The 27,215-nt window shown below is 37.4% G+C and overlaps 1 protein-coding gene across 2 annotated transcripts in view; it reads right to left on the bottom strand.

Annotated features, from left to right (window-relative positions):
* The window catches only part of IL31RA (interleukin 31 receptor A), a 46,064-nt gene that overhangs the window by 8,153 nt on the left and 10,696 nt on the right, over nt 1–27,215 (bottom strand). The window contains exons 2-15 of one of the 2 annotated variants that reach the window (XM_062018993.1): nt 25,508–25,588; nt 23,616–23,912; nt 22,175–22,295; nt 19,912–20,093; nt 18,415–18,566; nt 15,467–15,632; nt 14,793–14,875; nt 14,107–14,323; nt 11,857–12,039; nt 8,551–8,652; nt 7,095–7,241; nt 4,454–4,594; nt 3,069–3,162; nt 587–905 (exon numbers count right to left, since the gene is read on the bottom strand). In XM_062018993.1, the coding sequence (XP_061874977.1) occupies nt 767–905; nt 3,069–3,162; nt 4,454–4,594; nt 7,095–7,241; nt 8,551–8,652; nt 11,857–12,039; nt 14,107–14,323; nt 14,793–14,875; nt 15,467–15,632; nt 18,415–18,566; nt 19,912–20,093; nt 22,175–22,295; nt 23,616–23,912; nt 25,508–25,583 (2,100 nt within the window). In that variant the 5' untranslated portion in view covers nt 25,584–25,588 and the 3' untranslated portion in view covers nt 587–766. Of the gene's footprint in view, nt 1–586; nt 906–3,068; nt 3,163–4,453; nt 4,595–7,094; nt 7,242–8,550; nt 8,653–11,856; nt 12,040–14,106; nt 14,324–14,792; nt 14,876–15,466; nt 15,633–18,414; nt 18,567–19,911; nt 20,094–22,174; nt 22,296–23,615; nt 23,913–25,507; nt 25,589–27,215 lie in introns of those variants that run through there. The other variant, XM_062018992.1, reaches the window with a different exon arrangement.

The following is a 27,215-nucleotide window of genomic DNA, read 5'->3' as shown; positions in this document are numbered from 1 at the left end:
ATTAATGTTTTAATTCGAGATTGTGTGATTAATGACTATGTTTCGCAATTAGCAGAACACCGTAACAAGCTTTGGGAGCAGGGACTGATTGTGCAACGACCCCTGTTGGATTTAAAAAAAAAAATCATAATGTCAAGCCTGGAGATTGGATATTGATTAAAGTGTGGAAGGAAGAAACTCTAAGACCCAGCTGGGAGGGATCTTATCTTGTTTTGCTTACAACAGAAACGGCTGTCTGAACTGCTGAGCGTGGATGGACTCATGCCAATCGCATTAAAGGCCCAATAACGAGACCCCACTGGAAAGTAATCAGTACTCCAGGTGACACCAAGATAACCCTGAAAAGATAACGTAATGATAGAGACTTTATTTGATTATTTTGCTGCGTTACCTTTTGGTATAAAGTGTATTGTCATTTATATTTGCAATAATTATTTCTTTGTTTATCTATTATATGGAAGCGTACAAAGTGTGCTGAAGGGAATTGCTAAACTCATACAACCACACCATATTGAATATAGAAAATATACTGATGTAAATAATATATATATATATATATTCTAGATATAAGAATTAGGTGTAATGATTTAAATTGCAATTGGTATCCATTTGCTTGTTTTAGGTGCAAGGTATGCCAGGATAAATGGTGAATTTGGATACCCTCCAATAGGAGTTTGCACACAGTGTTGGGAAACCACTCCAACGAACCAATCCCCTTTGTAGTTGAAATCCTGACTATAAAGAAAAGTGCTAACTGTGTCTTGCTTTATCCCATTAAAGCCTGTGTAAATAGGTAAAAGGCCCTGAAACAGCTGTCTCCTGAAGAATTCCCTTGCTGCCGAGAAGATGGTACACCCCGTGGCTCGAAGCAACCGAGTCGACGGGCGAGGCAGAGGAGGAACAAACTGTGGAGAAAAGAACCAAAACAATGGGACGCAAAAGCAACCATGGTCAAACTTCCCTAGGACTGGTAAAATTATACTTAAATTGGTAAAATTGACAAATACCGTTTTTCCTGGTATACTGGTGGTTTTGCTATTGATACTAACTCAAGCAAATGGGAACCCCCATGAGCCAGTGCTCTGGAAATTATATAACTTACAGGAAAGTAAGCTTATACAAAATCGAAGCAGTTCGGAAGGAAATTGGAATTTTACTGTATCTTTATTTTCGCTAATACCTTTTGAAGCAATGGGATGTCATCCAACAAACTGTTTAAATTTGGGTTACACCCAAGCGCAATGCAAGGCATGGTACATATGTCCAGCCTCAAACCCTGGAAAAAAGTTATTGTAATTACCCGGGACATTATTATTGTGGTTATTGGGGTTGTGAGACAATAGCTTCAGATTGGAAAACAACAGGAGATAGATATATAGACATCACTTGGGGACCTCCTGGATGTAAGAAACCACAACACAGATATGACAAATGGGCTATCCCGACACCGGGAACTAAATGGGTTTGTTCAGACATCGGAATAACACCATGTCTGAACTTCGGAAAAGGTTAAATCAACGTAAAAAGGATCGTGAGGTGGGCAGATCATGGTATAAAAATTGGTTTAACGTTTCACCCTGGCTAACCACTTTATTGTTTGCCTTAGCAGGACCGCTTATTATGTTGATTCTGGGACTTATATTTGAACCATGCATATTACGCTATATTTTACATTTTATTAAGGAGCGGTTTGACATAGCTAAACTACTCATTCTAACTATGGAGAGCTGAGAGAGATTATAAAAGTATACCTACTAATGAAGATGAAGATAACGAAGACTGTTGTGAATGCGATATGCCACGTGAAAACTATGATTGTAATTGTAAGGTATTGTAATTGTAAGGTATTATCTTGTGAGTGTTATGATACATGTTGGGATTGTGGAAAAAGTTTGCCTGCAGTGTCGAAAATGAAAATAGCGTCTAATAAACAATAATAGGATAAAAGAAAAAAGGGGGGATTGTAAGAAACTATGAATTAGGGTATTGTTTATTAAAATTTATGTTAAGCTCAATGTAAAGGTTAAGCGACAAAAGAAAGGAAAGTACTTATGCGAACAGCTGCAGGACATCACTCATGTGAGATAAGATAACTGCAATTGCCTTCACATACCAGACACCATTTGTGTAAACAGGAGAGATACTGCTCAAGGATGACTACAAGATGTTCTAAGGGACTGGCGAAGAGAAGAAAAACAACTCTATCTAAGTGAGGGATCAATTATAAAACAAAGAAGGAAAACTTCTTACTCAGCAAGCACCGAAAGACAGAAAAAAAAGACCCCTCACAGTAACTGAAGCATGCGCAGAGCAGTTCTCCTACTTTACGGCCACGGATGCAAAATGTATAAAAAAGGACTGTTTAAACTAATCAGTACGGCAGTTGGCGGAGCGCAGACTCCCCTGTCGTCCAGCGCTGTCTTTGCTCTTATTCTACTTGCTACAATTAATAAAATTATAATTGGCTTATGATCCATTGTGGTCTCAATTTATGACACTACTTAAGCTATATTTATTAACTGATGTTTCACACAGGAGTAATCCTGGTTCCAACATCTTAGAACACCCCAAAATAAGATTAAGACTTTCAACCTTCCTACAAAGCTTCAGCCAAACAAGCCAGTCAATTCTCATGCTAAAGAAATGCACACTCCTCACACAAGGGAGGAATGCTACAGCACCCCTGTATGCTCTGAGGAAGCAATGTAAAGTCTGGCCGGGGACATTTGTGATGGCGGATAAAAGTGTTATGAATCCTGCAGAGGCTGGGATCTAGACTCAGGGATCAAGCATCCAAATGCTCTTATGTCATGTAATTTCTAGTTCCTTCACAGCTCCTTTACAGCTCAAGGGAAGTGTCAGGAACTAACAAAAGTAATGTTAATATAGGCAAGCGATGCAACAGGGGCTATGTGAAATGTGTTCTAGTGGTGTTCTAGCAAAGAGTGACAGGGAAACTTTATTTTTGGTGTTACTAACTTTTTGTAAACTTACTTGAATGTATGCTCCCCTCACAAGTTACAATTGACTAGTTATATTCAGCTGTAGAAGGTACAAAATGTACTCACGTGTGTTTTTTCAAAATGCACGTTATCCAAAGGCCTAACAGAAACACCATGCTTAATCCAACAGGTAGAGCAATGAAAATAATGTCTTCTTTATCTTTAGAGGGGGAAGAAAACACCCAAAAACACACATTATTCATAGATTCATATATTCCATTAACACAGATAATTTTCAACATCCAAGTCACCTAATTATGACAATTCTAAAGAGCTTTGTCAAAACTAACCAAAATTACTTTGAATACTGTATTGTACTTGTACAATATTGTGTATTTTGAATCCAACAAGTGAGAGTTACTGAGCCTGAAAAGCAGTTCATCAAGAGACCTCTCAGGATATCCCAGGAACAGAAGTGTTGCACTTCAGAATTTTCTTTACTAGAACCAGATTAACTCAGATTGGAGTGGACCTTGTCCCACTCTGATATTAAAATCAGGTTGCTTAGGGTCATATCAAGTCAATCTTTGAAATGAAGAGTCTACCACCTCTCTGGGTGGTGTTATAGAGTCACCTAAAACCGACATACAGTGTCACATTACTACAAAATAAATAGTAAATGCAGTGCAGGAAACAGGTTTTAAATAGACAAAAAAATACAGTCATTCTGAAACAGTGCACAGATCTCTGAGCTACCTACCAGATGCAGGTCCCAACAACAACAGAGACTAGACCTCAGCATAACCTAACTTTATCTTGCATTTGAGTAGCAAGATAGCAGATGAATTTACAGGTAAACAATAAATTAACTTCAAATCCCATAACAAGTTTAAGGATGGCTCATGGACTTACTATATTTTATATTGGCCACAACTATGACAATTGTATTGAAAATACTCTTCTAGAAGTAGAAATGAGGAAATGTCTGAACTTCTGACCTGCAGCCATCATACCAACCTCCTGTTAAAATCTGGCTAGAACAAACAGTAAGAAATAGCAAAATGTATTTCCCTGCACATGCTGGCCACAATCTGTGCACTCACTTTTTAGTTAAGCCTATACAGCTGAAGAGATAAAACACAATGCACAGCTAGTCCAAATCCAATACCTCAGACATAACTGTCTGCTTTTTAATGAACTGTTAGGTATGCTGGTCAATAACAGCATACAAACCCTTGCTCCCACATCCAATAGCATTCCACGGCTTTACTGACAGTATAATACATATTTTAAGTTTTGACTTCTAATCTGGTAAGTTTTTGACTGTGAGATAATCAGTGAAACTGAGTTAAACTCAACTAGTGTTGGTAATTTTTCCTTACTAAAGGAAGGGACTAAACACTAACTAAAAAAAAAGGAACCTCAACAAATGCCTAAACAGAAATGTTCTTCATTTCTTATTCCCACACCTGTTTTCAAAAGATTAATAGCTAACCAGGAATATTACTTACTGAATTTCAAAGTCTTGAAGGTTTTTGGCTCTCCACGGGTTCCACCAGCTCCATTGCTTGCCATGATATGAACAGTATATTGCGTATTAGCCTGTAAGGACTTCAGTCGGTATTGCAGAACATCAGAGTTCACTGTTTCATCTTTTTAGGAGAAGATTTACATCAGTAAGTCATGTTATATCAGGGAACCGTACGCTTATTGACCATCTTTTACAATGACAAAAAACATAATGTTTTAAAGACAACTCAAAATACAAAGCAACCTTATCAGTCCTTTGAGAAAGAAAACTTAAATTACCAAACAATGTTTGGCAACGCTACTTAAAAGTTTAGGGCAAAAAATAAAACTATTACGTATTTACTTTTAAAAATAAATACATACTTTTTGCTGATAACACACACAGGCCGAGGAAGAACTCTTGTAGTATATTTTATCATTGAAAATAGTGCTCTGAGAACTTAATTTCCTGGAATCTAGGCTCAGAAATCAGGAACTTAAAAACAGTTGGTTCAGAAATTAGGAATTTAAAATAGTTTCTGCAGCTCATGAAATTTAACTTTATTTCTGGGATGCAGTCTATCAGCACTGAGACACCACCCCAGTAAAGTCAGAGGAAAGCCAAAATCAACAGGATTTTTTTTTCCAAGTTTCAAAAAGCTTTTCTGAATAGAACTCAATGTTTCCAGTGTGTTCTCCATAACTGAAATTTGTGTGATGAGTTTCACTTTTTTTTCCCCCCAAGCAGGGCAATTATCATAATATTCTATGTCTACAAACAGTATTAAAAGCATGTTCACATTGTGAAATGAAAGTCACTAAAACATTTTCAGGTGCCTAAAATCAAAGCCAATTCATGTCGTCATTCAGTTCAGTCAAGAAACATTCAAGAAATAGATAGAATGTAATAGGCCTTGATATTAAACAGAGCTTCTCTTAAATCAAGGAGGGAAAGGTAAAGTTCTAGAGTTAAGAGGCCATGAGTGAAGTCACCTTGGCATAAAGTCCCTTCTTATCAAAAAGATGTGACACCAGAGAAGCCTCAATAAACATGAATACAGCAGGGTTTTGCCATTTAGATTTAAGTCCCATGAGCCTGCTGTTTAAACTAATCTGAAGCCCTAAATAGGCTTTACATTAGCAGTCACATGGAGACATATGGGTCCATAAAACAAGGCTGCTGCACTCACACAAAGCAGTCAGCATTAAATTACTCAGAAACTAACACTGCAGGGAAAACAGCATGCAGAGTAATGGATCTGGCAGAAATAACCATCTTCCTCTTTCTAATTTAGAAATCGTAAAGAATAGTCTTGCCCTGTCTCCACACTAAATATCCAGAAACTAATGACAGCAAAAGATTTACAGGTTTGAGATCTTAAAAAAAACCAAAACAAAACAACTATTAGGTGCCTGTTCTGAGTGACGCCTAAAATAAAAGATGAAAAAGAACCATTTCTGAAGCACTGAATGATGATGAATGCATTCTTCATAAACTATACAAAAAGAACAACTTTAGGTAACCAAAACACGTCATAAATGATTCTGCTGAGATTTAGGCTAGAGAAGTTCTGAATAGATAGGACTAGACTGACACTTTGTATGAACACTACTTCTGAGGTAGGAAGTTAAGAATATGCTCAAAAAGTTACACTATCAGCCCCAGAGTAGAAAAGCAATATCAAGTACAGGAAATCAAGCTCATTTAAAGAAAACAATCTAAAAATTATGTCCAAAGAAACTATTTCTTATCAGTTTATTTTAGTACCTTGACTATCATTTGGTATTTTGCTTTTACTATAAAATTGACTGCAAAAATATTTTTACCAGAAAATCTGGACTATACTGTTCTAGAAGCAGAGAGCCTGGGAAAGGCATCCTTCCAAGGACACGTTACAAGGACATTACAAACTCACTGAACTCTAATAATGTTCAAAATAATGGATTTGGACAGTGTCTATATTTATCTCCAACATATTTTAGCTTCACTTCAGCTTCTCTACCTCTGTCATGACTTTTGCTTCAGAGGTGTGTCACAATGGAAGAGAGATTTGAAGATGGTGACAGAGCAGTACATACATAGAAGGGGAGAATACAGCAAGGACCTGACAAATAAATCTCTAACTTGGCATAATGTCACAAACTATTTTTTTACTGTTCATAGGAAAATCTGCAAAATGTTTCTCATATATGATTTTCCATCTGGTCTGGAAAGGGAAAAGGAATGATAGTGCTGCCATTCACTGCTATACATGCCTCACCTGGAGATCGATCAGATTTGCGTCTGAGAAGCAAAAAGGACAATGTGGTCAACAGCGATGGCTGCACTACCTTGAGTAGTACAATGCCAGTAGCAAAAAAGATTAATTGAGAGCAAGTAGTGCTGTACAAAATAAGTTCAGAACAAAGAAAAAGAGCAAGAATACACACGTAGTATTAAAGCAGAGACTATTCACTACAATACATTGTCATTTCAATTAAGCCTAAACCTTTTTTTTCATCTTCATGTAAGATACATTTTAGCACCAGTATTTTCGGATGTATTTATAACATACAATAACTACTTTGATAATAACTACAAAAATAACTACCTTCAAACAGCAGATTGTCACAATCCTACTGAAAGCATTCATGTATACTCACTCAATTCTTTTCCATCTTCAGGTTTATAAAATATTGTATAGTTTTTGATAAGCCCATTTCTTTTATCCTTTGAAATCTCATTCCATTTTATTGTTATTTCATTTTTCCCTGGAATGCCTGTGTCAGCCACTGGTCCTTCTGATGGCTCTACATGGAAGCATTACAAATTACAAAAAGTAGTAAAATAATTGAAGTATCGCAGCGTTACTTCACACATATTAGTAACATTAAGGTCAGCAAGCCTATTACAAAACATGTCATCTGAACACTCTGATATAGCCTTTAAGTTTTCTGAGTCTCTTTAGTGTGTGTTCTCAGTATTACTGTATCCAAATACCTTGAGATCATTAAGAGGCTCTGTCCTTGCAACATCAGTGAGATCAAGAGGTGAAATATCCTTATGCAGTCACAGGAGAACCCAGGTGCCAGGTCACTGCGTATGCAGGACGTCTATGGCTGAGCTGGGATTCAGCTGGGGTCTCCAACACTCAGTTTTGCCCATTACACTATATAAAGTCTTTCTGCCTAACGAAATCTCACGGTCACTGCTTGTAACTTTGTAGCAAGAGTTCTCTGTGCTTCAGTTTTAAAACAAACACTTCTCTTCCCATTCTCTGACAACCTTGGGTAGTCACAGGTCTCTGTGAACAGGTAAGCACTCAAAACAAAATTCTAATTGTGCTGGTATGTATTACTCAAACATACAGCACTCCATTACCTCCTCCTAGTAATTAACGCTGTGCACTGTACAGTGTGTGCACGCACACTTACACACATCTACACACGCACATGAACCCACATAAACAGACATTTTCACTCAGAACACTAAAGTTACCCGTAAACTACATTCTTACACCTAGCTGTATAAATCACTGAACTCACAATTCTACAAAGAGAATATTCTCCTGCAAAACACCCTGTTATTTCATCCAGTCTCTATCCAATCACAAACGTCATGGCTCCAGATTCTTTTTGTCTCTGGAGAATGGCAAATATTTTTTACATCACAAAATTTAACAAAAAGCAAGCTTTTCAAACTATCCATTTTATTCTGTGAGTAGAATTTCCTCATAGATTAGGACTGACAAATGCAGTGAAGCAGGAAATCAAGTCTATTTATATACCTAAATGAGCTGCAACTTTTAAGAGACATTTTTAAAACCTGTTTCATATTTTTGCAAATGCTTTGTATACAGTATATAAACTTTAACACAAATGAGTGGATTCAAGTAGCAATGTATCTGAACCACAAGATTGTTTTTTATTTTTTTTTTTTACAGAACAACTCAGTAGTTGATCTACGAAGAGGAATCAGGAAACCCCAATGATGTTTTCTTTCAGCATCCACATCTCTCCATCAACAGTGCCAATACCAAACCGGTCAAAGATAATATATTCTTAGAGATAGACTACAACACTCCTTCCACAACATTACTAGTTTAAAATACATACATACCTTTTTCTTGAACAAAAGTTTGTATTGAATAAGGAGCTGCTACTTTATTTCCATAGAGAGGATACACTGAGATGTTGTAGCATATAAATGGTTTAAAGTGTTCTGTAAAGGAAACAAAGGAATTTTTACATAAACTATGTGAGATTAATACAATTAAAGCAGACTGTATCAGTGCAGTTTTAAATATACTGTTACAGACCTCTCTTTTCTTAAACTTTTTAGCAAGCACAATACATATTTATGCCCTCAAATACTCATTACGTGCTCATTACTACCCTTCCTTGCAATGATTTTTATTTACTAGTATTCAAAAGAACACTTGGTTTCTGGCTCGCTTTTCACTAGAAACACTTTGAGTGGGTAATCATACATTGCAGCCTTATACAGCTTCTCCCTATGAAGCCATTTATTCATCTCGTAACAGTTTAAGGTTTTGAAGGAAGTTTTTATTTTCAAATAGCCCATATAGAACAATACTTCTAAGAGTACTTTTTATTTCATATGTCTTTATGTTTACTGCTCTGCAGAAGTGAGCTTTGTCTCATACATCAAGCAGCCTAAAAAGGGCAACAGAGCCTCAGCTCTTTACACTGATGTTCCAGTTATGTGCACTGCGGACTTGCCTCTAGTCAGCTTGACTCAAAAGTACATCTGTACAAGTGAAATCTCCACAACAGAATTTTGTATGTTTCAAGACACAGTTCAAGCTTCTGTAAAGAAAGCTTTGGATTCTGAACAATTCAGCAGCCACGTAGCCAAAAGGGTACAGCATCTACTTACAAGCAACTCTTACAACTCTGAAAGGACACATCTGTAGCTTTACACACAACAGGATGAAGTCAGTGTAAAAGGTTTCCTAGACCATTTCTGCTCAAGCTCTGAGGGCTTGTTCAGCAAGAGTAATGGATATCAACAGATCCTTGTATTACATCAGCTCTCTGCTGCTTCTTCAGTCCCTTACACATCCCATTCAGCAAATGTTATGATGGCCCACATGTCATCCTTAAAATTATTTCACAAAAGCATTATCAGTATCAGGCCTGAATAACAATAAGTCTGAATTTGCCTTGACATTTCTCATATGACATGCTTAGGGTAAACAAAGATCTCCTAATAATGCTGATAAGGAAAGCTGGGGATTTATATATCAGAACAGCTATAAACAGCATTTATTCCTCACAGTAAATTGCTGAAACAGTACAATTTTTGGCATTAAGACTCACCCATCGCAGTTCAGTAAGGAGTGATCTGCTCTTGAATTTTACTTCTAGCAGATTTTTGTTCAATTTGTTTTACTGTAGCACAGAAACAGCACTTAACAGTAAAACAAATTCCATGGGCAACTTAGCTATACTCATCAACAACAAACCAAGTGCTCCTTCTCACATTGGAAAATGTGAGGTACTTGTCTTATGAAAAATTTTTTCCTTGATGTAGGATTCAGAAAGATCTTTACACGAACAAAAACCATTCCCAAATTTGATAAATCAAATTTCACTAATGGAGAACCAAAGAACTAATAATCAAAAATTCACTTATCGCATGTACTACATACATTAAACATTTTCACCATTATTCCTGTGGGGTTTTTTTTTAAATCTAAATGTACAAAGAAAAGCAGATGAATGTCATTAACTAATGTGCATGAGATAGTCACATCAATATTCACAGTTTTGCCTTTGCACATATCTCCTGAAATCTGCACACTGGTTTTTCATTAACACTGCATACACATAGACAAAACAACACTAGAGATTATCTGTATATAAAAAGTGTCTAAAATAAGAAAGTGAGCAGGTCTTCATCCATTTGTCAGTGCACTATAAGGACACTGATAGTTCTTACATCTGCCTTAGGTCATAATACAAACATTATTATGTGATACTTAACATGTGAGATTGACCATTGCTCCACTTGCTTATTTTTAAGCAGAATTCTCCCTCAAGTTGTCTTTCACGTTTCCAGCTCTCTCTCTAACACACATGAAGGCACAAGATCTTTTCCTATTTCCATTTTTTTTGTTCCAGATTTCTCTGCTAAAATAGTATATCTGTGTCTTAGGCCTCCCTTCTGGAAGATTTATGTCATAAGATCAAGCCACAGAAGTGCTTTAACATGAAAATCTGTAGCATAACCTTGCATGAGGTTTGTATGACTGGGGTTTTTTTTTTGTAGTCGGGGACGTGCTGTAGCAGCAGCTTCTGAGAGACGCTGCTAGAAGCTGACCCATCTCCAAGTCAGACTTGCTGACCCAATCAGGCACCTCTGTGATAACTATTTACGAAGGGAAAATCTGCAGTGGATGTGAGGAAGTGAGATGAAAGAGAAGCAACCATGCAGACCCAGAGGTCAGTGAGGGAGGAGGTGCACTGGAGCAGAGACCTGCCCATGAGATGGCAGCCTGACACCCAGCAACCCATGGAGGGCAATGGTGGAACTGAGATTTGTGTGCAGTCTGTGCAGATCCCATTTCAGACCAGGTAGCCACACGCAAAAAATGAGCGTGGGAAGACTGTGCTGCAGTTGCCTGTTGCTGCAAGACTGCAGCCCACAGAAGGGACCCAGGCTGGAGCAGTTCGTGAAGAACTGAAGCCTCTGGGAAGGATTCATGTTGGAGAGGTTTGTGGAAGCCTATCTCCCATAGGAAGGCCTCTGCATTAGAGTAGGGGAGGCGTGAGGAGTCCTCTCCCACTGAAGACGAAGGAGCAGTAGAGACCATCTGTGATGGACAGACAACAACATTCCTGTTCCCTGCCCTCTGGGGTAGAGGAGGTAGAGAAACCAGAAGCAGGTAGCTGATCCCGAGAAGAGGAGAGAGGTGGGGGGAAGGTGCTTTTTCTAAGGACTGGTTTTGTTTCTCGCTATCATACTCTGATTTGATTTGTAACAGATTAAATTGATTCCAGTTGTCCTCAAGTCTGGTTTTGTCCATGACTGTGATCCCTCCCTATCCTGATCCTGACCTACAAGGCCTTCTGTTATATTTTCTCCTTCCTATCCCACTGGGGTAGGGGAGGAGAGAGTCATCAGCTGCATGTTGCTTTGATGCTGACTGACCCTAAACCATGACAACAGGAGCAAACACATGCATGTTGCATGAAAATTTGAGAGACTTAAATTTGTTACTGAATTATATGCAAATATTTTAATAAAGCATGTAATAATTCTGTTATTTTTCAAAATAGTCTCGAGGAAAGATGGATGAGTTCATCCTCGTTTGTTCTTTTAGGTCTACCTACAAATAAATATACATAAAAATATATATATCTGTACATTGTTACAGTTGTAACTGATAAATGGACATACTTTTGTTAGTTTTCCAGTTTGTGGAATTTGATACATATTGCCACAATCTACCAAAAGGATTTGTCTCCACTTCCTCATACCACTCAACTACGTATTCAGTTACTTCTGGTTCCGAGGCTATCCACTCCACAACCACTTCTTCATTTGTTGTAAAGGTCCTTGCTGTTTCAATCATCTGAGAAGCTAAAAAATTAACAGAAAACGTCAGCAATCCTAGCTTCATAAGAACTACAACAAGAAAACAATTCAACTATAACAAGCTGAGATCACTTATTTAGAAGAATATGGGATTTGGTCAAGGTTAAAAAAAAAGCATATAAGAATTACTAAAAAGAAAAGAGGCAGGGGGAGATTGAAGAGACAATATTCAAGGAGATTGACAGATACAGAATCAAAGACCAGTCCCTCTTGTAGGATATGAATTCTACAGTTAGCAAAATTTTACAAACCAATTTATGACCAATTGTACAGGCAGTGCAGATCAGCAAGTTTCGACTGAGATAACAAATGCAACTGGAAAACAGTAAATCAAGCCAGTGAGGTCATGAATGACAATGAAGCAAAAGAGAACCATGACCCCTCAGAATAGATATCATAGAATCATACAATGGTAGGGTTGGAAGGGACCTTTAGAGATCATCTAGTCCAACCCTCCTGCAGAAGCAGGTTCACCTAGATCAGGTCACACAGGAATGTGTCCAAGCGGGTCTTGAAGACCTCCAAGGAAGGAGACTCCGCAACCCCTCTGGGCAGCCTGTGCCACTGCTCCCTCACCTGAACAGTGAAATAGCTTTTTCTATATTTAAGTGGAACTTTTTGTGTTCCAGTTTCATCCCATTACCCCTTGTCCTGTTGCTTGATACTATAGAAAAAAAGGGATGTCCCAACCTCCTGATATCCACCATTTAGATACTTGTAAATATTAATAAGATCCCCCCTCAGTCTCCTCTTTTCTAGACTAAACAGTCCCAGTTCTCACAGCCTTTCCTCATAAGGAAAATGCTCAGGTCCCCTGATCATCTTGGTGGCTCTGCACTGGACTCTCCAGAAGTTCTCTGTCCCTCTTGAGCTGAGGAGCCCAGAACTGGACACAGGACTCCAGACGAGGCCTCACCAGGGCAGATACAGGACTCTGCACTTGTCCTTGTCGAACCTCATGAGGTTCCTCTCTGACTAACTCTCAAGCCAGATGAGATCCCGTGAATGGCAGCACAGCCTTCTGGTCTAAGATAATGAAAGGTCTGAGTGAAAACCCAACCAGACAAAGCAGAGGGAAAAAAGACTTGGTGAAGCAGAGGGAAAAGAAATACATGTAGGGAAAAAACCCAAATCACAGTATGAGGACAAAAAAAAAGCCAAACCCAACAGAAAAATGTTTATTGTGGGATACAAAAGTGGACAGAGTGGTAGTCAGCAACCTCCAGGACAAGACGACATCATGTCTATATATCCAGTTTTCTGACCAGACCAGAATTTGATTGAGCAATTCCAGAGGGATACTTGCACTTTTGTGAACAACCGATGCAGGAGAAGTGATTCAAGTGAGTTATATGTAGCCTCTCTTCTCAATTGTGGGTAGGCAGCAGGATGTTGCAATATAAGGCGCATAGAGATATCAGAATTAAACGTAGGAGACAAAGAGCACAACTATAGTTCTAGAGCAGACCAGCTTCCTGACTATGGCAGTGGGTGGGATAGGGTACTCTGGGAATGCATATGAGATGAGAATAAACACAATCTTTCTCTCTGCTTCCACAAATGCATCTTAAGCACTTCTCTTAAACACATCTTTGAATGATGTTGTTAAATAAACTGCAATAATGCCCTGTTGTAACCAATTTTATGACCTAGGAGAGGGATGTGACACAATTGGGTGAGATTCTATAAAGAGGTCGAAAAAAATTCAAAATGGAAAAAAAAAAACCCAGACAGTAATAAAATAGAAATGTTAAGATGCTGTCAGAAAAGTGCTGCTACGTTAATAGTATCTCAAAACAAAAACCCCTACAATAATTATCAATAACAAAAACATGATATATCATCTAAAAACATGACAGTCAGATAATACTGTTATTTTAAAATTTAATGGACTACACAGCTTTGTACACAGCATAGTTCTGCAGATATAGGCCTATGACAAAAGTCCTCGGCACAATTTTCTTTCCATTATAACAGAATTTAAATAGGTATCAGGAAGATCATGTTTTTGTTAATCACAAAAAAATATATCACAATATTGAGAAATCTTACTTTTTTCATCAGTGGATGGAATCCTCAAGATAGCTTCAGGAGAATTTCCAGCAGAGTTATAGGCAGCAACAGATACTATATATGCCTCTTTATTCAAATGTAAAATAGTTTTGTTACCAGTAGAGATGTTTGTCGTCTTCAGTACAACATTGTTTTCTGGAGAATACTGTATTTTGTAGCCTAGAATTCTCCCAGAGGCTGGAAAGCTGTTTAGTGGCTATTAAAAAAATATGCAGTAGTAATTGTTTCACAGTTTTATTTGTATATTCAAAAGTGTATACTATATTAAAGAGTCCAGATGAAATGACAAAATTATTATAGGACATTTAGAAAAGCAAAGTACTTTCTTTAGTCCCATTTTCAGGACAGTCATTGAAGGGAATGTTCAAAAGTCAAATTCAGAGATTTGAAATGCAAAGAGCCTCCGGTCATTCTACTAGAAGATTAAAATGAATTGAAATACAGCTTTGGTAAGGCAGATTATTTGGTAAGGGCAGTTGTAAGGACTTTCAGTTAGATTTTCCAGTCATCTGAACACAATTGAAACTTTCCTTTCTGCATAGATTACAAACTGACAGTTTTATGTTCTGCAACACCAAAATACTTAACACAACAGCTGTGTTGATATGATTATCCACTAGCAATGATTAGCAACATGATGATCAATTCACAAAAAGGGTATATACCTTCCACATAAGATGTACACATCTGTTTCCATCTGAATGTGAAGAGCCAATTACCCTCCACAAATCCACCTTTTCTGAAGGTGCTGTTTAAAGACACAAAAACATATTGAATTTTTTTTATTTAAAAAAAGAGTATAAGATGGTTTTAAAAAATCAAAACACTTGAGAACTAGTCTTAGGGTACCTTATTAAAAAGTTTTCCCTTGTGTAATGTTATGCCTTTTCTCGTAATCAGTACAGTGTCTCTCTTCATAAATTTCCTTCTACTTTCTTTTTTCAGTTCTAGAGATTTCATGATCTTGTTTTATAAGTGGCAATTTAATTTCTCTACTTATAACTCATTTTATTGGACATACTTGCTACCCTACATTTCTGCTACTATCCTGCTTAAGCAATGTTCAGTCTTCATCTATACTCTCAATTTTCACTGTCTGTTTATTCACTCATTCTTTTCCTTAGCCCTATGTTGCTTGTATCATCTATCAAATCGCCTCCACTCCTTGCTCTTGTCTTTCAGTTCTCTCCTTCATATTTAAACAAAATATACATTCTGTTTAAACAATGGAATTCTAAGTTCAATAGACTAACAATATGCTGAAAATACAGTTTAGCATTATTAAATCCCAACATCCCAAAGTATAACCAAAGAAAAACTTTCTAAACAGTTAGCCCACCTTTCTCTTCTGTTCTTGCTGTTATCCCTCTACTCCACTCACTCCAGAGCTTTGACATAATACTGACACACCGAACGGCAACTGAATATTCTGTGGAATCCCACAGACCTGTGAGATTACATGAGCCTGTTTTCTCTGCAGAATTCAGTGCGACAGTGACAAACTCCTGAAAGCAGACACACGAAGAAAGATTATTTGCTATAAAATTGCATGAGGACATATGACCTAGCTTTTAAAAAAAGCCACAAAAGGTGCGGTTTTCATATTTCCCACCTTACTTCTCTGAAGCTCAAAATGACTTTTACATTTCATTTTTTTGTGTAGTATATCCACTCTTCCTGTAAACTCTGGGGTCTAAAAAACTGTAGCCAAAACTAGGTTTGTATTGACCAACCTGTGGCTTGAATTGTGTCCAGCTCACACACAACTCTAGACCAGCTGTGCTGGCATATGAGGTGCTAGATGACTGCACACCAGCAGGAAGCAACCTGGTATTTCTAAAGTCAGTAACACCACAACATCCTGGATATAGCTCCAGCTCACAGCAGGAGCATTCCTGGTGAGTGTGTTTACAGTGTCTTCTAGCTCTTATCCGTATAACAGCATGGCTGTAAGCCATCCCAAAGATTATCAGCATATGATTAAAAAAAAAAAAAATCAAAAGACCAAAAAGAAAACACAGAAAATTCTGGTACCAAGAGGTAAAAAAATAAGATAGAGCCTTTAAGTGGTGAAGGAAGATATAAGTATGAGCAACGATTGATGCCGTATCTTCTTCAATAAGTGAGTCATTTCCTCATCTTAAAAGAAGCCCACTCATCTCACTGATGGAAGTCAGATGCTAGATTGTTGTGATAAAATAAAAGGTGAAAGATGACATGAAACCCAGAAATTTCAGCTAATGTATCAACTCAGCTGGACTGACAAGAAGTAAAAGAAAACAACGGGAACTACAAAAAGATTCAAGCAGTTGTGCACAGAAGGATTTATATCATCACTACACCAACATGAATGTCTTCCCTTCCAAATTGCAAGACTTAATCAATAATTAATAATTATCTTCCTCTCAAATTTCAGATAACTGAAAGACACTACAATAAATGTTCAAGCTAGCCAAACTCTTAATAAAGTCAACAAAGGTAAGTTTTAGAATAAGGAAGACAGTCTCTTGGGAATCAAATTGAAGCAGTAACATCATGTAAATTTACACAACAGAGACAAAAACCTGTGAAGAAATTCTTGTGTTCCACCAGCTGAACCTTCCAATGAAAAGTAAACCAATCTGTAACAAATCAACACGCACATACCCTCTCCTCTGAACACCATACTGGAAAGCACGCTGCCCAAAGAAACCTGAAATTTTAATCCATTCTGATCTCAAGAAACTCATTGTCAAAAATACAATACTGCTCGATGAGAATGAATTCAGGGATCTACAAACCACTTGTAAGTGACAGACTTTAACCAACCTGCAATAAGAAGGGCTTCAAAACTATTATCGACCTGCTGCAGCAACTGACATAAGCATACACCCTGGACTGGCTTTTAGTGGCTCGTCAAAAGGTTGTTAACAATATTGAAATAGGTCATTTGGTTTTCACTCAGTAAAAACAGTTCACAGCAAACTATTTAGATTGTTTTGGTAGGAAGGCTTAAAAGGACAAGAAAATATCTGTCATTTGCTCCATATTTTATTTTATATAAAGACAAAATTATGAATCATGCCTGTCTAAGAGCCTACAGAACTAGACTTACTGGTCTTTACTGATCATGGCTACTATTTTTTCTCTAGAATGTCTGTGAAAAATATACATAAGTTCTGAGGATGAAAATGGATATAAACTGTACCTGATAGCAACAATGTAGATATATGATTTCTTATGCAGGTGCTGACAGATAGACACAGTACACAATAATGTTGTAACTTCAAAAAACCATGAATGTATTCAACATTTGGGAAGGATCTCATATGCATGTAAGCATCACAAAGACACTAGCGTCTTGAGTCTTGAATGCGCCTTTTAAATAAATATTAGTTCAGTTTCTAATATCCCAGGTACACATGAGCCATCCTGCCCATCAGATCACCCCAAATACTATATCCTATACTGAATCCAATGACTAATATGTCATGACTACAGTAAAAATGCCTCCCCTTGCCATAAGACTGTGAGGAAGATGCTAATGAGAAACATCTTTTCTACCAGGAACTCTTTTTTAAAGGCTTTGTGTTCTACTCTTAGTTACCCTGATTAATCCTCCTCTCCCAGAACTACAGGTTTAATGTCCAAAATAGAAAGGTCAAGGCAGATATCTCAGTTTAACAAACTTAAAAAAGCCAAGCCATGCAATCTGGGCCATTCTTAAATTTGGAAGAGGAAACAGTAAGACTGCAAATAGGATTCTTTCTGCACTTGAATGTTATCTGCAAATAAAAAAAATACTAAACGCTCTTTTTTCTGTAACAGTTCCAATTAAGTGTGGGAAAGACAAACTCAGAACAATAACCTGTGAGAAAGACAAACTCAGAACAATAACTTTTCTTATTTTCCACCTTGCAAAATTTATACTTCACTTGAAAACTAATGTACCACTAGTCCACCTTAATCTGACTAAACTACTGTGGCTGGGAGAAAATGCTGTTTGCAACATCAGAATGGGACAGAAAACCAAAGTATTTTGACTGTGTGTGCAATGCCACAGTCTAAGATCATTGCTCAGCCTTACATAGAAATAGATTCAGATGTACGGTAGACATTGACCAAAAGCAAGAGAACAATAGACAACAAAACAACAATCTTAAGATCAAGCATATCTACTCATATTCCACTAAACCAAGGTTTTAATCATTATTTCCAACTACCTTTTTCTTACATTTGGCTTTTTATAACATTAAGAAAATAGTCACAAATAAACTAACATTCATTAAAAAAATTTAAGTAGCTTACCAAAGAGTTTGAATACATGTTTCTGTATTGAACCTGGCAATTTAAGTCTTGTGAAGGGACAATCTTCTCAGGCATTTTCCAAGTCACTGTAAGCAACTGCCTTATACCAGTGATTTTTTTAACTGAAAGTATTTCAGGAGGTTCAAATTTCTCTAGAATAGAGAAACAAAACCATTAACAGGGGTAAATGCTTCTGCAAAAGTTCAGAGCTCCTTCATCTATGTATTCCGAGAAGTTTAATTACTATCCCAACAACAGATACCCTATCAGAGCATTCATGCAACGTTTTACAGGCATAACTCTAACATGTGGGAAGTTCTCTATAGAGGCTGCACACATAACTGATGAGACTGAATACATCACTTATTTACTGCTGGCAAACCTACTCTCAAACAGATGTGCAGATTTCTTTCATTTGTACGGCAACTGAAAAATGCTTCTCAGAGGCAACAGCAGGGAAAAGAAACAAAGTGGAGCTGCAGTGCCAAAGTCAAGTCTGAGCTGCAGATGCAGGAAGAATTCAGATGAACAGGATTTTGGGGGGGGAAGCGTGAAGGAGACGATGGGAAAAGAATGGATTAGTACTAAGAGGTGGCTGGTACAGAGGGTATGGAAAGGGGTAAAGAGCCACAGCAGATTTGAACAAAAGGAGGAAAAGAGTGCATAGATGAAGAGTTGAGTAGCGCTGCAACAAAAATACTCAGTTGACGGGGGGGGTCGATGAACTACACCAAAAGAAACTGAAAATGCAGCACAATACAGAGGGAGAAAAGAGAGACAAAATGTTATTGCTGATCCTGGGAATCACAGAACTGGTGTTTTTCAAACATTCCTAACCAGAAAGTATGTGATGGGCAGATCTGTAGAAATGATAATACGACTATACATTTACAGCCAGATATCGTGCTGACATCTAGTACCACTGCAAATATAGAAGTCCAAGTTTCACAAAGGTTTTATTATACGGCCTTGTTAAGAATTAAAAACTTCATTCATAATGCTGTAGTTAGCCATTTTACAGTATGATTACAGCACACCATTATTTTTCAACACCTCTCACTAAGTGAAAGAAATTGCTGCTGTATCACCAACCAGATTGAAGAATTTTACATGGAAAGGTCACAAATTAAAACATATCAAGAGACTTGCTTTGATTCGGAAGCATTCAAATTTTTATGAAAAATATTTGGAAGGATGAAACATTTTATTAAACTCTAAATGTAATTTCAGAGACTTTACAATTTTAGCTAACAATTAAAATTAGATGGTACTTCAAAACTGAAACCAGTTTAAAACTAATTGAAACACAAACAATTGTTTCTCAACTGTGATATTGCAAAAAAACCCCATCATTTTCTTCTGTGTAAAACCAACTTTGATTACACAATTTGTTTCAGAGTTCTCTAACCTGTACTCTTACAGCGAGTGAAAAAGAATTGTGGAGGATGCGGTCAGCTCAAAATACATTGTTTTATTTAACCCTCTTTTTTAAATTACCTATTTTTTCCATAGGTATAGGAACACAGTCTGATGAAGCTTTACCCAAAACATTTTCCGCTTTCACCTGAAAACAAAAAGAACTACTATACGGAGTATCTGGATAATAAAACGAACATGACTCTGTTTTGCTTTGGCAGGAGGCCTCTGTTTTTGGAAAAGTCATCCTTTCTTCTGGTATCCTAAAAAAAGAAAAAAGGAGCTATAAATCAGATTTTCTTAATATAACTCAAACTGATAACTGGGTTACCATTCAATTGTTTCTAGGTTTATGAGGTTATAGGGCATTTTTACCAGTGAATATCTCCTTAGATGATATATTTGTGCCAAGGAATACTCTACCTCAATTGCACTGCCCCTGCAAAAGCCTACAAATAGCCTTCACAGGCACAGGCTCAATTAGTTTTAGTTGCAACTAATAAGGTAACTTTCCAGGAGCAGTAATCAAGAGTAAAAATGTCTTAATGGGGGAACCACATCCTATTATTATTTTAGATTACAAATTCAAAAAGAAGTGAAATCCTGTAACTCCACACAAGTCTTCCTTTAAAAATAAAGACATAGCTAGTAGCATCTGCCATGTGGAACTATGTGATAACAAGTTTTTATTCATCTTCTAGACATGGAAAAGGGAAAAGAAACTGTACCACTGCCAAGCTATTACAAGGTAATAGAAATCTGATAGATTTTCCTGAAAGAAGACATATGTCTTTACAGCATGTACTTTCATAATAATCAGTGTTCGATGCAAAAGTAACAAAATTTGTATCATTTTACCAACCCAGAGATCAATTCTTCAACAAATAAAAACTCGTATACGGGGCACATGTTAAATCTTCCATATTATGCATTAAGCAAACAGATGATTAGTGTAGCTCACAAACCAGTCTGAGGCTGGTATTTCATGAACACCTCTAAGCTGGTGCAAGCCCACACTGCTGTGAAGGGATGCAGTCCTACCTTCCCTACATGCAGAGACAGCTATTTCCATCCACAGCTCTCTGCCCCCTTGTATCAGTGCTTTTGCAATCCTATGGTAAACTCAGTTGGGAAGTTTTGTAGATTAAAATTAATGGTTAGGTTTTATTGGAAATAGTTCTGCAAGCCAAGTTACTGTGTGGTGAAAGAAGAACTTGCACTGTTACAGTAAGGAACAATAGTTAAATATTTTCAACAGCTGTTCTATAGATTACAAATTCAGCTAAGTTATAAAATGTAGAAACACTAGAAAGAGTCAGAAAGTTCTGTCTTAATGAAGATGGAAACTTAAAATGGGAGACAAAACTAAAGATATTTTCCTGTCCTATCATTTAAATTAAAAAGATCCCATATGTTAGCATAACTTACAATGAGAAAATATCTCCTTTAAAGTCTGAGTTCCTCCAAGTTCAAGAACAATTTTAGACATTTTAGAGAACTCTTCATGAAATTATATTACCTAGCATCTTGTTCAAGCAGAAAAGGAGCACTACAAGAGTACTATTAAAAAAAGCAGACTGGCACGTATATTTGCGGAAAATTCTGTGCTATCACATATGAAATAGTATCTGAGATCTGCTTTAGAACAGCACTGATTTCACTATTTCCCCAGTAACCTATGAAAAAGTAAGCTCCTAATCAATATCTTAAACTAAAGAGAAATTGGATTAATCAAGTATTTATGCCTCTATAATGAGGTCACAAAAACACTAAAATGCCTAAGACTACATAATTTGTATTTCTAAATAACATCCCCAGATATAAGTAATCCAAAAAGCACAATTAACTCTGGATTCTTCCACTGAAACCTTGGAACTCCTAAGGTCTCTAGGTTTAACCCTACTGGTGAAAAGCAGAATAACAGGGGCTTTACTAGTTTTAACTGGAAATTGTTTCAAGTAGAGGAGGAAGTTATCTGTTTTTCACCCATCCGAAACAATGCCTGTTAGTTACACTCCATTCACCATTTGAACTCAGCTTTTGATCTAATTAGTGTTTTTATTTCAAGGAAATAAGTGAAACGTCAGTTCCAATGTAAGCATTTCCCTAGTAAACACTGGGTTGAGAGTGCTCATTTCCTTTATTCGGTGTACTAAAAAAGTACCAGATTGCAATTTGTTTCAACCATTACCAACCCCAAATTAATTGAATTTACTGAGGAAATGTCATAATTCTGAGCCCCATGATGTTTCCAGACCTTCTTTAAACAGAAGTCAGGATATGCAGGAAAGGAAGTTGGTGCTCTCTCCCCAGCAACTTAGTTCTCAATACATCCTATACTTACATTTTTCGGTAAAGAGTATAGTTTGTTGTAAGATTTGTTTCTCTTCCCGAAGTCCAGGTGCAGGTAAGTTCAACTTCAAAGTAATAAACGCATGAAATATTTCTTGGTGTGTCTGGTGGAACTACAATGACACACGATAAGAAAAAAATCCATTAAAAACAAATAACTTTAATGTACAACTGATTCTGTTGGTCAAGATAATAGCAAACATCACTAGGTCTCTTGCAGAGCACTTAATTTTATAGTTTCTTACTGCCCTCAAAACTCCTCATAACTGCTCAAGTATTTAACTAAGAGAGCCTGAGAGATTTTTACAGTAATTCATTATCTATTTTGTATCAAGCCATTATATGCACTGTCCTGAATCTGTGAGCATACTCCCCAGTAACACACCTGTAGCTCAAGCCCAGTCCACAGAGTAAGAGGAAAACACAGAAAAGTTAGAAGTTCAGGAAAAATAGTCTTCTCTGAAAGATAAAACTCCTCTTGGTTCCTTCCCAGAATGTCTAACCACATATCCTATGAAAACCCTTAATCTGAGGAGCCTGTACACCCTCAGAGTACAGAAGACAGCTTCCTGTGAAACATACCTACATGACCTTGAAGAGATCATTAATTCTGGGCACTGAAGTCTTACAAGCAAGACAGCACAAAGGATCCTCTGCAATCTCTAGAGTCTGCAGTGATCCACAAAAATGTAACACCCTCAAAGACTTCTTTGTTAAAGCCAGACTTCTTCACTCAGTAGAAGGAACTGCAGTCAAGAGGAAGAGAGCCACAGCCACTGAAATAATCTGGTTGAAAAATCCTTCTCTCCAAAACCATACTTTTCTGTCCCGCTTAATGTAACATTGAAAAGATCGACCTTTTATTGGCAGTCTGACGGCACACTAAATTTTGCAGACAGGCAATACCTTCTGCTGCTTTTTATTCCACAGATGTATTTTTCTGCATTTATTGTTTCTTTACTACAGTGAGAGCCCCAAATACATTAGTACAATCTGGACTTCATCCATTCAATAAAATAGAGAATTTGTATAATTATTTGTCCTCCGAGCTTCTCCATAAGAGATTGTAATTATCATTTCTTTTGAACAGAGGATTAGAGAGGAAATCCTCCCTGGAGAAAGTTGAAGTTGGATAGGCAAAAGATATAACCAGAGGGGCAGATCCAGTACCCTCTGAACTCAATAGAAAACCTCCACTCATTTCAGTTGGCCAAAAGCCAGGCTCATACAGGTTATGTACCAGTGTCAGTAAGGAATGCCTACAACATCATGTTTCAGGGGGAAAAAATAAGAAAAGAGAGAAGATACTTGAATACAGATGTTTTTCAATTCCACAAGCTTAAAAAAAACCCAACCAGTTGCTTTAGAAAAAAAAAAAGTTTACTGTAAGTTATCGAAAAATGTTAAAAATATTTTTCCACATTTCTACTTACAGCCTGATTTAACTTCAGTATGAATCAAAAGTTGTTCCTTCCCCAAGTATTTAGTGAAACATTTCACATGAGCTTTGCTGTAAGTGAAATTATGGATGGTTATACTAGACACGGTCTCATTCACGATGTTATAGTTTTCCCGAGCAATCAATTCATGATTCAATTTCCAGATGATGTGGCTTGCATTTCTCTGAGGTGTGTAACGTTTTCCAAGAATGCAAAATAGTTTCAGGGTGGATCCTCTTTCAATTTCAGGAGAAGGAGGAAAAATGTCAGCATCTCTGATAGAGTTTTCATCTAAAAACAAAATCAAAGATATCACATAACTTGATTCCTTTTAAAATACTGGGGGGAAAATGCTAACTTATTTTGTTGTCTACAGATCATTTAATTAGGGTTTTTTTCATATGGAGTTCAAATAAAATGCTGAGTTAATCGCTCAAATCAGATATTGCCCTTTGGAAACTCAGTTCACATTAACTACAACATTACCATGCAAGAATGACATTTCTATACCTTCCCAGAAATAATGGAGTAATTTCAACTCAAATGTTTTTTTAATAGCTGAAAATGAAGAAAATAGATTCCTGTTTTATAAATCTATTTGTAAAACCATATTTCTATTTGTAAAAGGTATGAATACCATGTTCCTATGCAACCTGATCTAGGTGAACCTGCTTCTGCAGGGGGATTGGACTAGATGATCTCTAAAGGTTTCTTCCAACCCTACTGTTCTATGATTCTGTGACTACTAATTACAGTATCAGGAAATACATGAAACTGATAGATTTAAAGTTTACAACTAAGCTGCAATATAATTCAATATCTCATTGGTACTTTTACCCCTTACAGAATTTACATGCACAGATACATTTCAGGAACTCTATACAAAATCCACGTAAAATAAAAACACGGCAGTAGGCCCAATGAATTAATTCACCACAAAGTTAGAAACAGTGCAAGAATCATCCACTGCAGTCCTGCAAGGAGCTAGACATTTATTTTTATTTATTTCTTGAAGCCAAATTTCTTAAGTAAATCTGTTAAATAAAACTGAAAGAGGCCCAAATTTTATGGACAGAATTTCTTTGCTAGAATGCAGGAATGAAAGGAAATCAAGTATCAAACTTTCTTCCTTGCTTTCTGGTAATTCTTTCCTGTCTTTGGATGCATTAACTGTAAATTGCTTTCTATGTTTGTTTTTGGGTCCTTTTTGCTTCAAAGTAATTCTTTATGTTTCAAAGTCATACTAGTGGTTGTTTTATACCCTACAGTACAAATTTTATCATGTATCAGTTGCAAGCAATAACCTGCACTGTTTGATACATTGTTCAAGCTTCTACAGACATATGTTAACCCTCCCTCTTCCATGTAATGCCCATACAATTTAAGACATAAAGACCTTTGTATAATAAATTACTATTGTGCATTAAGTCGTATGTGATAAATTGCACATGAACTTTCACTGGCTGTCATAAAGTCATTATTTCAACCTGTCCTTCTGATTTCCTTTTCTAACCTATGCTATTCAACTTAATCAGTTTAAAGTCCCACCGTTATCACAAGAAACATTTTTAACCCTCAGTCACTTCGCTGCTGTTACCCGACTGGCATGCCAGAAGTGCCTGCTTAGTGAACCAAAAGGAAACAGATACAAATGTAAAACAAAAGCTTGGCAAAAAATAACATAGTCCCCCATCCAGACGAAATTCCTCACCACTTCACAACTAGCCACACAAACATGCACTCCAGGAGACAGAGAGGGAGGTAAGACAGAAAGGGTGCAGAACTACCTGCTCTTCCAACTTCAGCACTTAACCTGTGCCCTATTAAATTGACTGCTTTGAAAGCTTTCTTACAGCAAGGGAGCTACTGATAATGAAGAAACATACCTGTTAGAGAGCTGCAGAGCAGGACAAACATCCAAATCAAACAGCTGAACATTTCCTTTTCAGTAACTACGGGCATAAATGCTGTCATAAAATCAAAAATAAAATTAACATTAATATACTTCAAGTACAGATGCACCATCAGACTTTGAAAGCATTTGTATTAATTAATAACGCTATTCAGCATTTTTCAATTGTGTTCCAGTAAAGTATAGCTCTAAGTGTTACTTTCTGCATCGTGGGAGAAATTTGATGCAGTTTTCCTAAGGTAAGTATATATGCTTCCTATAAAGGAGAGGTAAGTGCACCTGAAATCTGTCTGAGTGCAATTCACCTAAGAAATTCAGCTTTCAAGGACCATGTTAATAATTCACAAGAAATATTTACATCCACTTTAAATCCAGCCTGCCTAGCCATCTTCAGAGCAGATTCACTTAGCAGAGTGAACTCTTTTGAAAAGGAAGCCTGATGCAGAAGGAATGATCTGCATCTCTTGTGCATCACCAACTAATAAAACAATTTTTCAGGAACTGGGTAACAGTCCCAGGTTCATCATCCATCTGACAGAGGGTGAATTCACATTGTTTTTATCTCAGCTAAGCAACCCAGGAAACTGCCTTGAGCACACTCTGAAGGCAAGGCAAGGCATCTCTCTTTGGACTGCTCCTTGGAAAAAAAGGCAAAACTGTGAGCTAAAAATGAAGTAGAATGATTTCTTCCAAAGGTACAGCTCAATCCAAGATTTTAGGGGAAAATCATCAGAAATTTAATACCAGCCTTGCCTCAAGCACTGCTGTTAAGAGTCACAGAATAACAGAGTGGCTGAAATTGGAAGGAACCTCAGGAGGTAATTTGGTCCAAACACTCTGCCCAAGCACAGTCACCCAGAGCCAGCTACCCAGGCCCACGTCCAGATAGCCTCTGAAGACCTCCAATCTCTCTGGTCAACCTGCCCCAATGCTCAGTCAACTTCACAGTAAAAAGCTATTTCCTGATGTTTAGAGGGATCTTCCTGTTGCAGCTTGTGCCCATTGCCTCTTGTCCTGTCACTGGGCATCACTAGAAGGAGCCTGGCTCTACGCCCTTTGCATCCTCCCTTCAGCTTTGTCTTCTCCAAGCTGAAAAGTCCCAGCTCTCAGCTTCCAAATGACAGATGCCCCAGTCCCTTAATCATCATTTTGGACATTCATTGGATGCTCTACACCATGTCCATGTTTCTCTTGCACTGGGGAATCTAGAACTGCAAATAGTATTCCAAGTATGGCCTCACCAGCCCTGAGCAGAGGGGAACAATCCCCTCCCTTTACCTGCTGGTTACACTTCTCCTAATGCAGCCCACCCAGTATACCAACAGCTTGCTCTGCCACAAAGGCACATTGCTGGCTCATGTGCTATCTATCTGGTGTCCACCGGGACCTCCAGGGCCCTTTCTGCAAAGCTACCCTCCAGCTGGTCATCTTCCTTGTCTGTACTGATATCTGGGGTTGTTCCTCCCTATGTGCATGATTTGGCACTTCTCTACTGAACTTCATTAGGTTCCTGTCAGCCCATTTCTCCAACTTGCCAAGGTCCTCTTGGACAGCAATACAATCTTCTGGCCAATCTCTCCTCACAGTTTTGTATCATCAGCAAACTTCAGAGGGTATGGTCTGCCCCATCATCAAGATTGTTAGTGATGATAATAAACAGAACAGGATCTCATGTTGACACC

Source organism: Colius striatus, chromosome Z, assembly GCF_028858725.1.
Source record: "Colius striatus isolate bColStr4 chromosome Z, bColStr4.1.hap1, whole genome shotgun sequence".
NCBI classification, from domain to species: Eukaryota; Metazoa; Chordata; class Aves; order Coliiformes; family Coliidae; genus Colius; species Colius striatus.
Note: the sequence above shows the minus strand (reverse complement) of the source record. Positions and strands in the feature narration are given on the sequence as shown.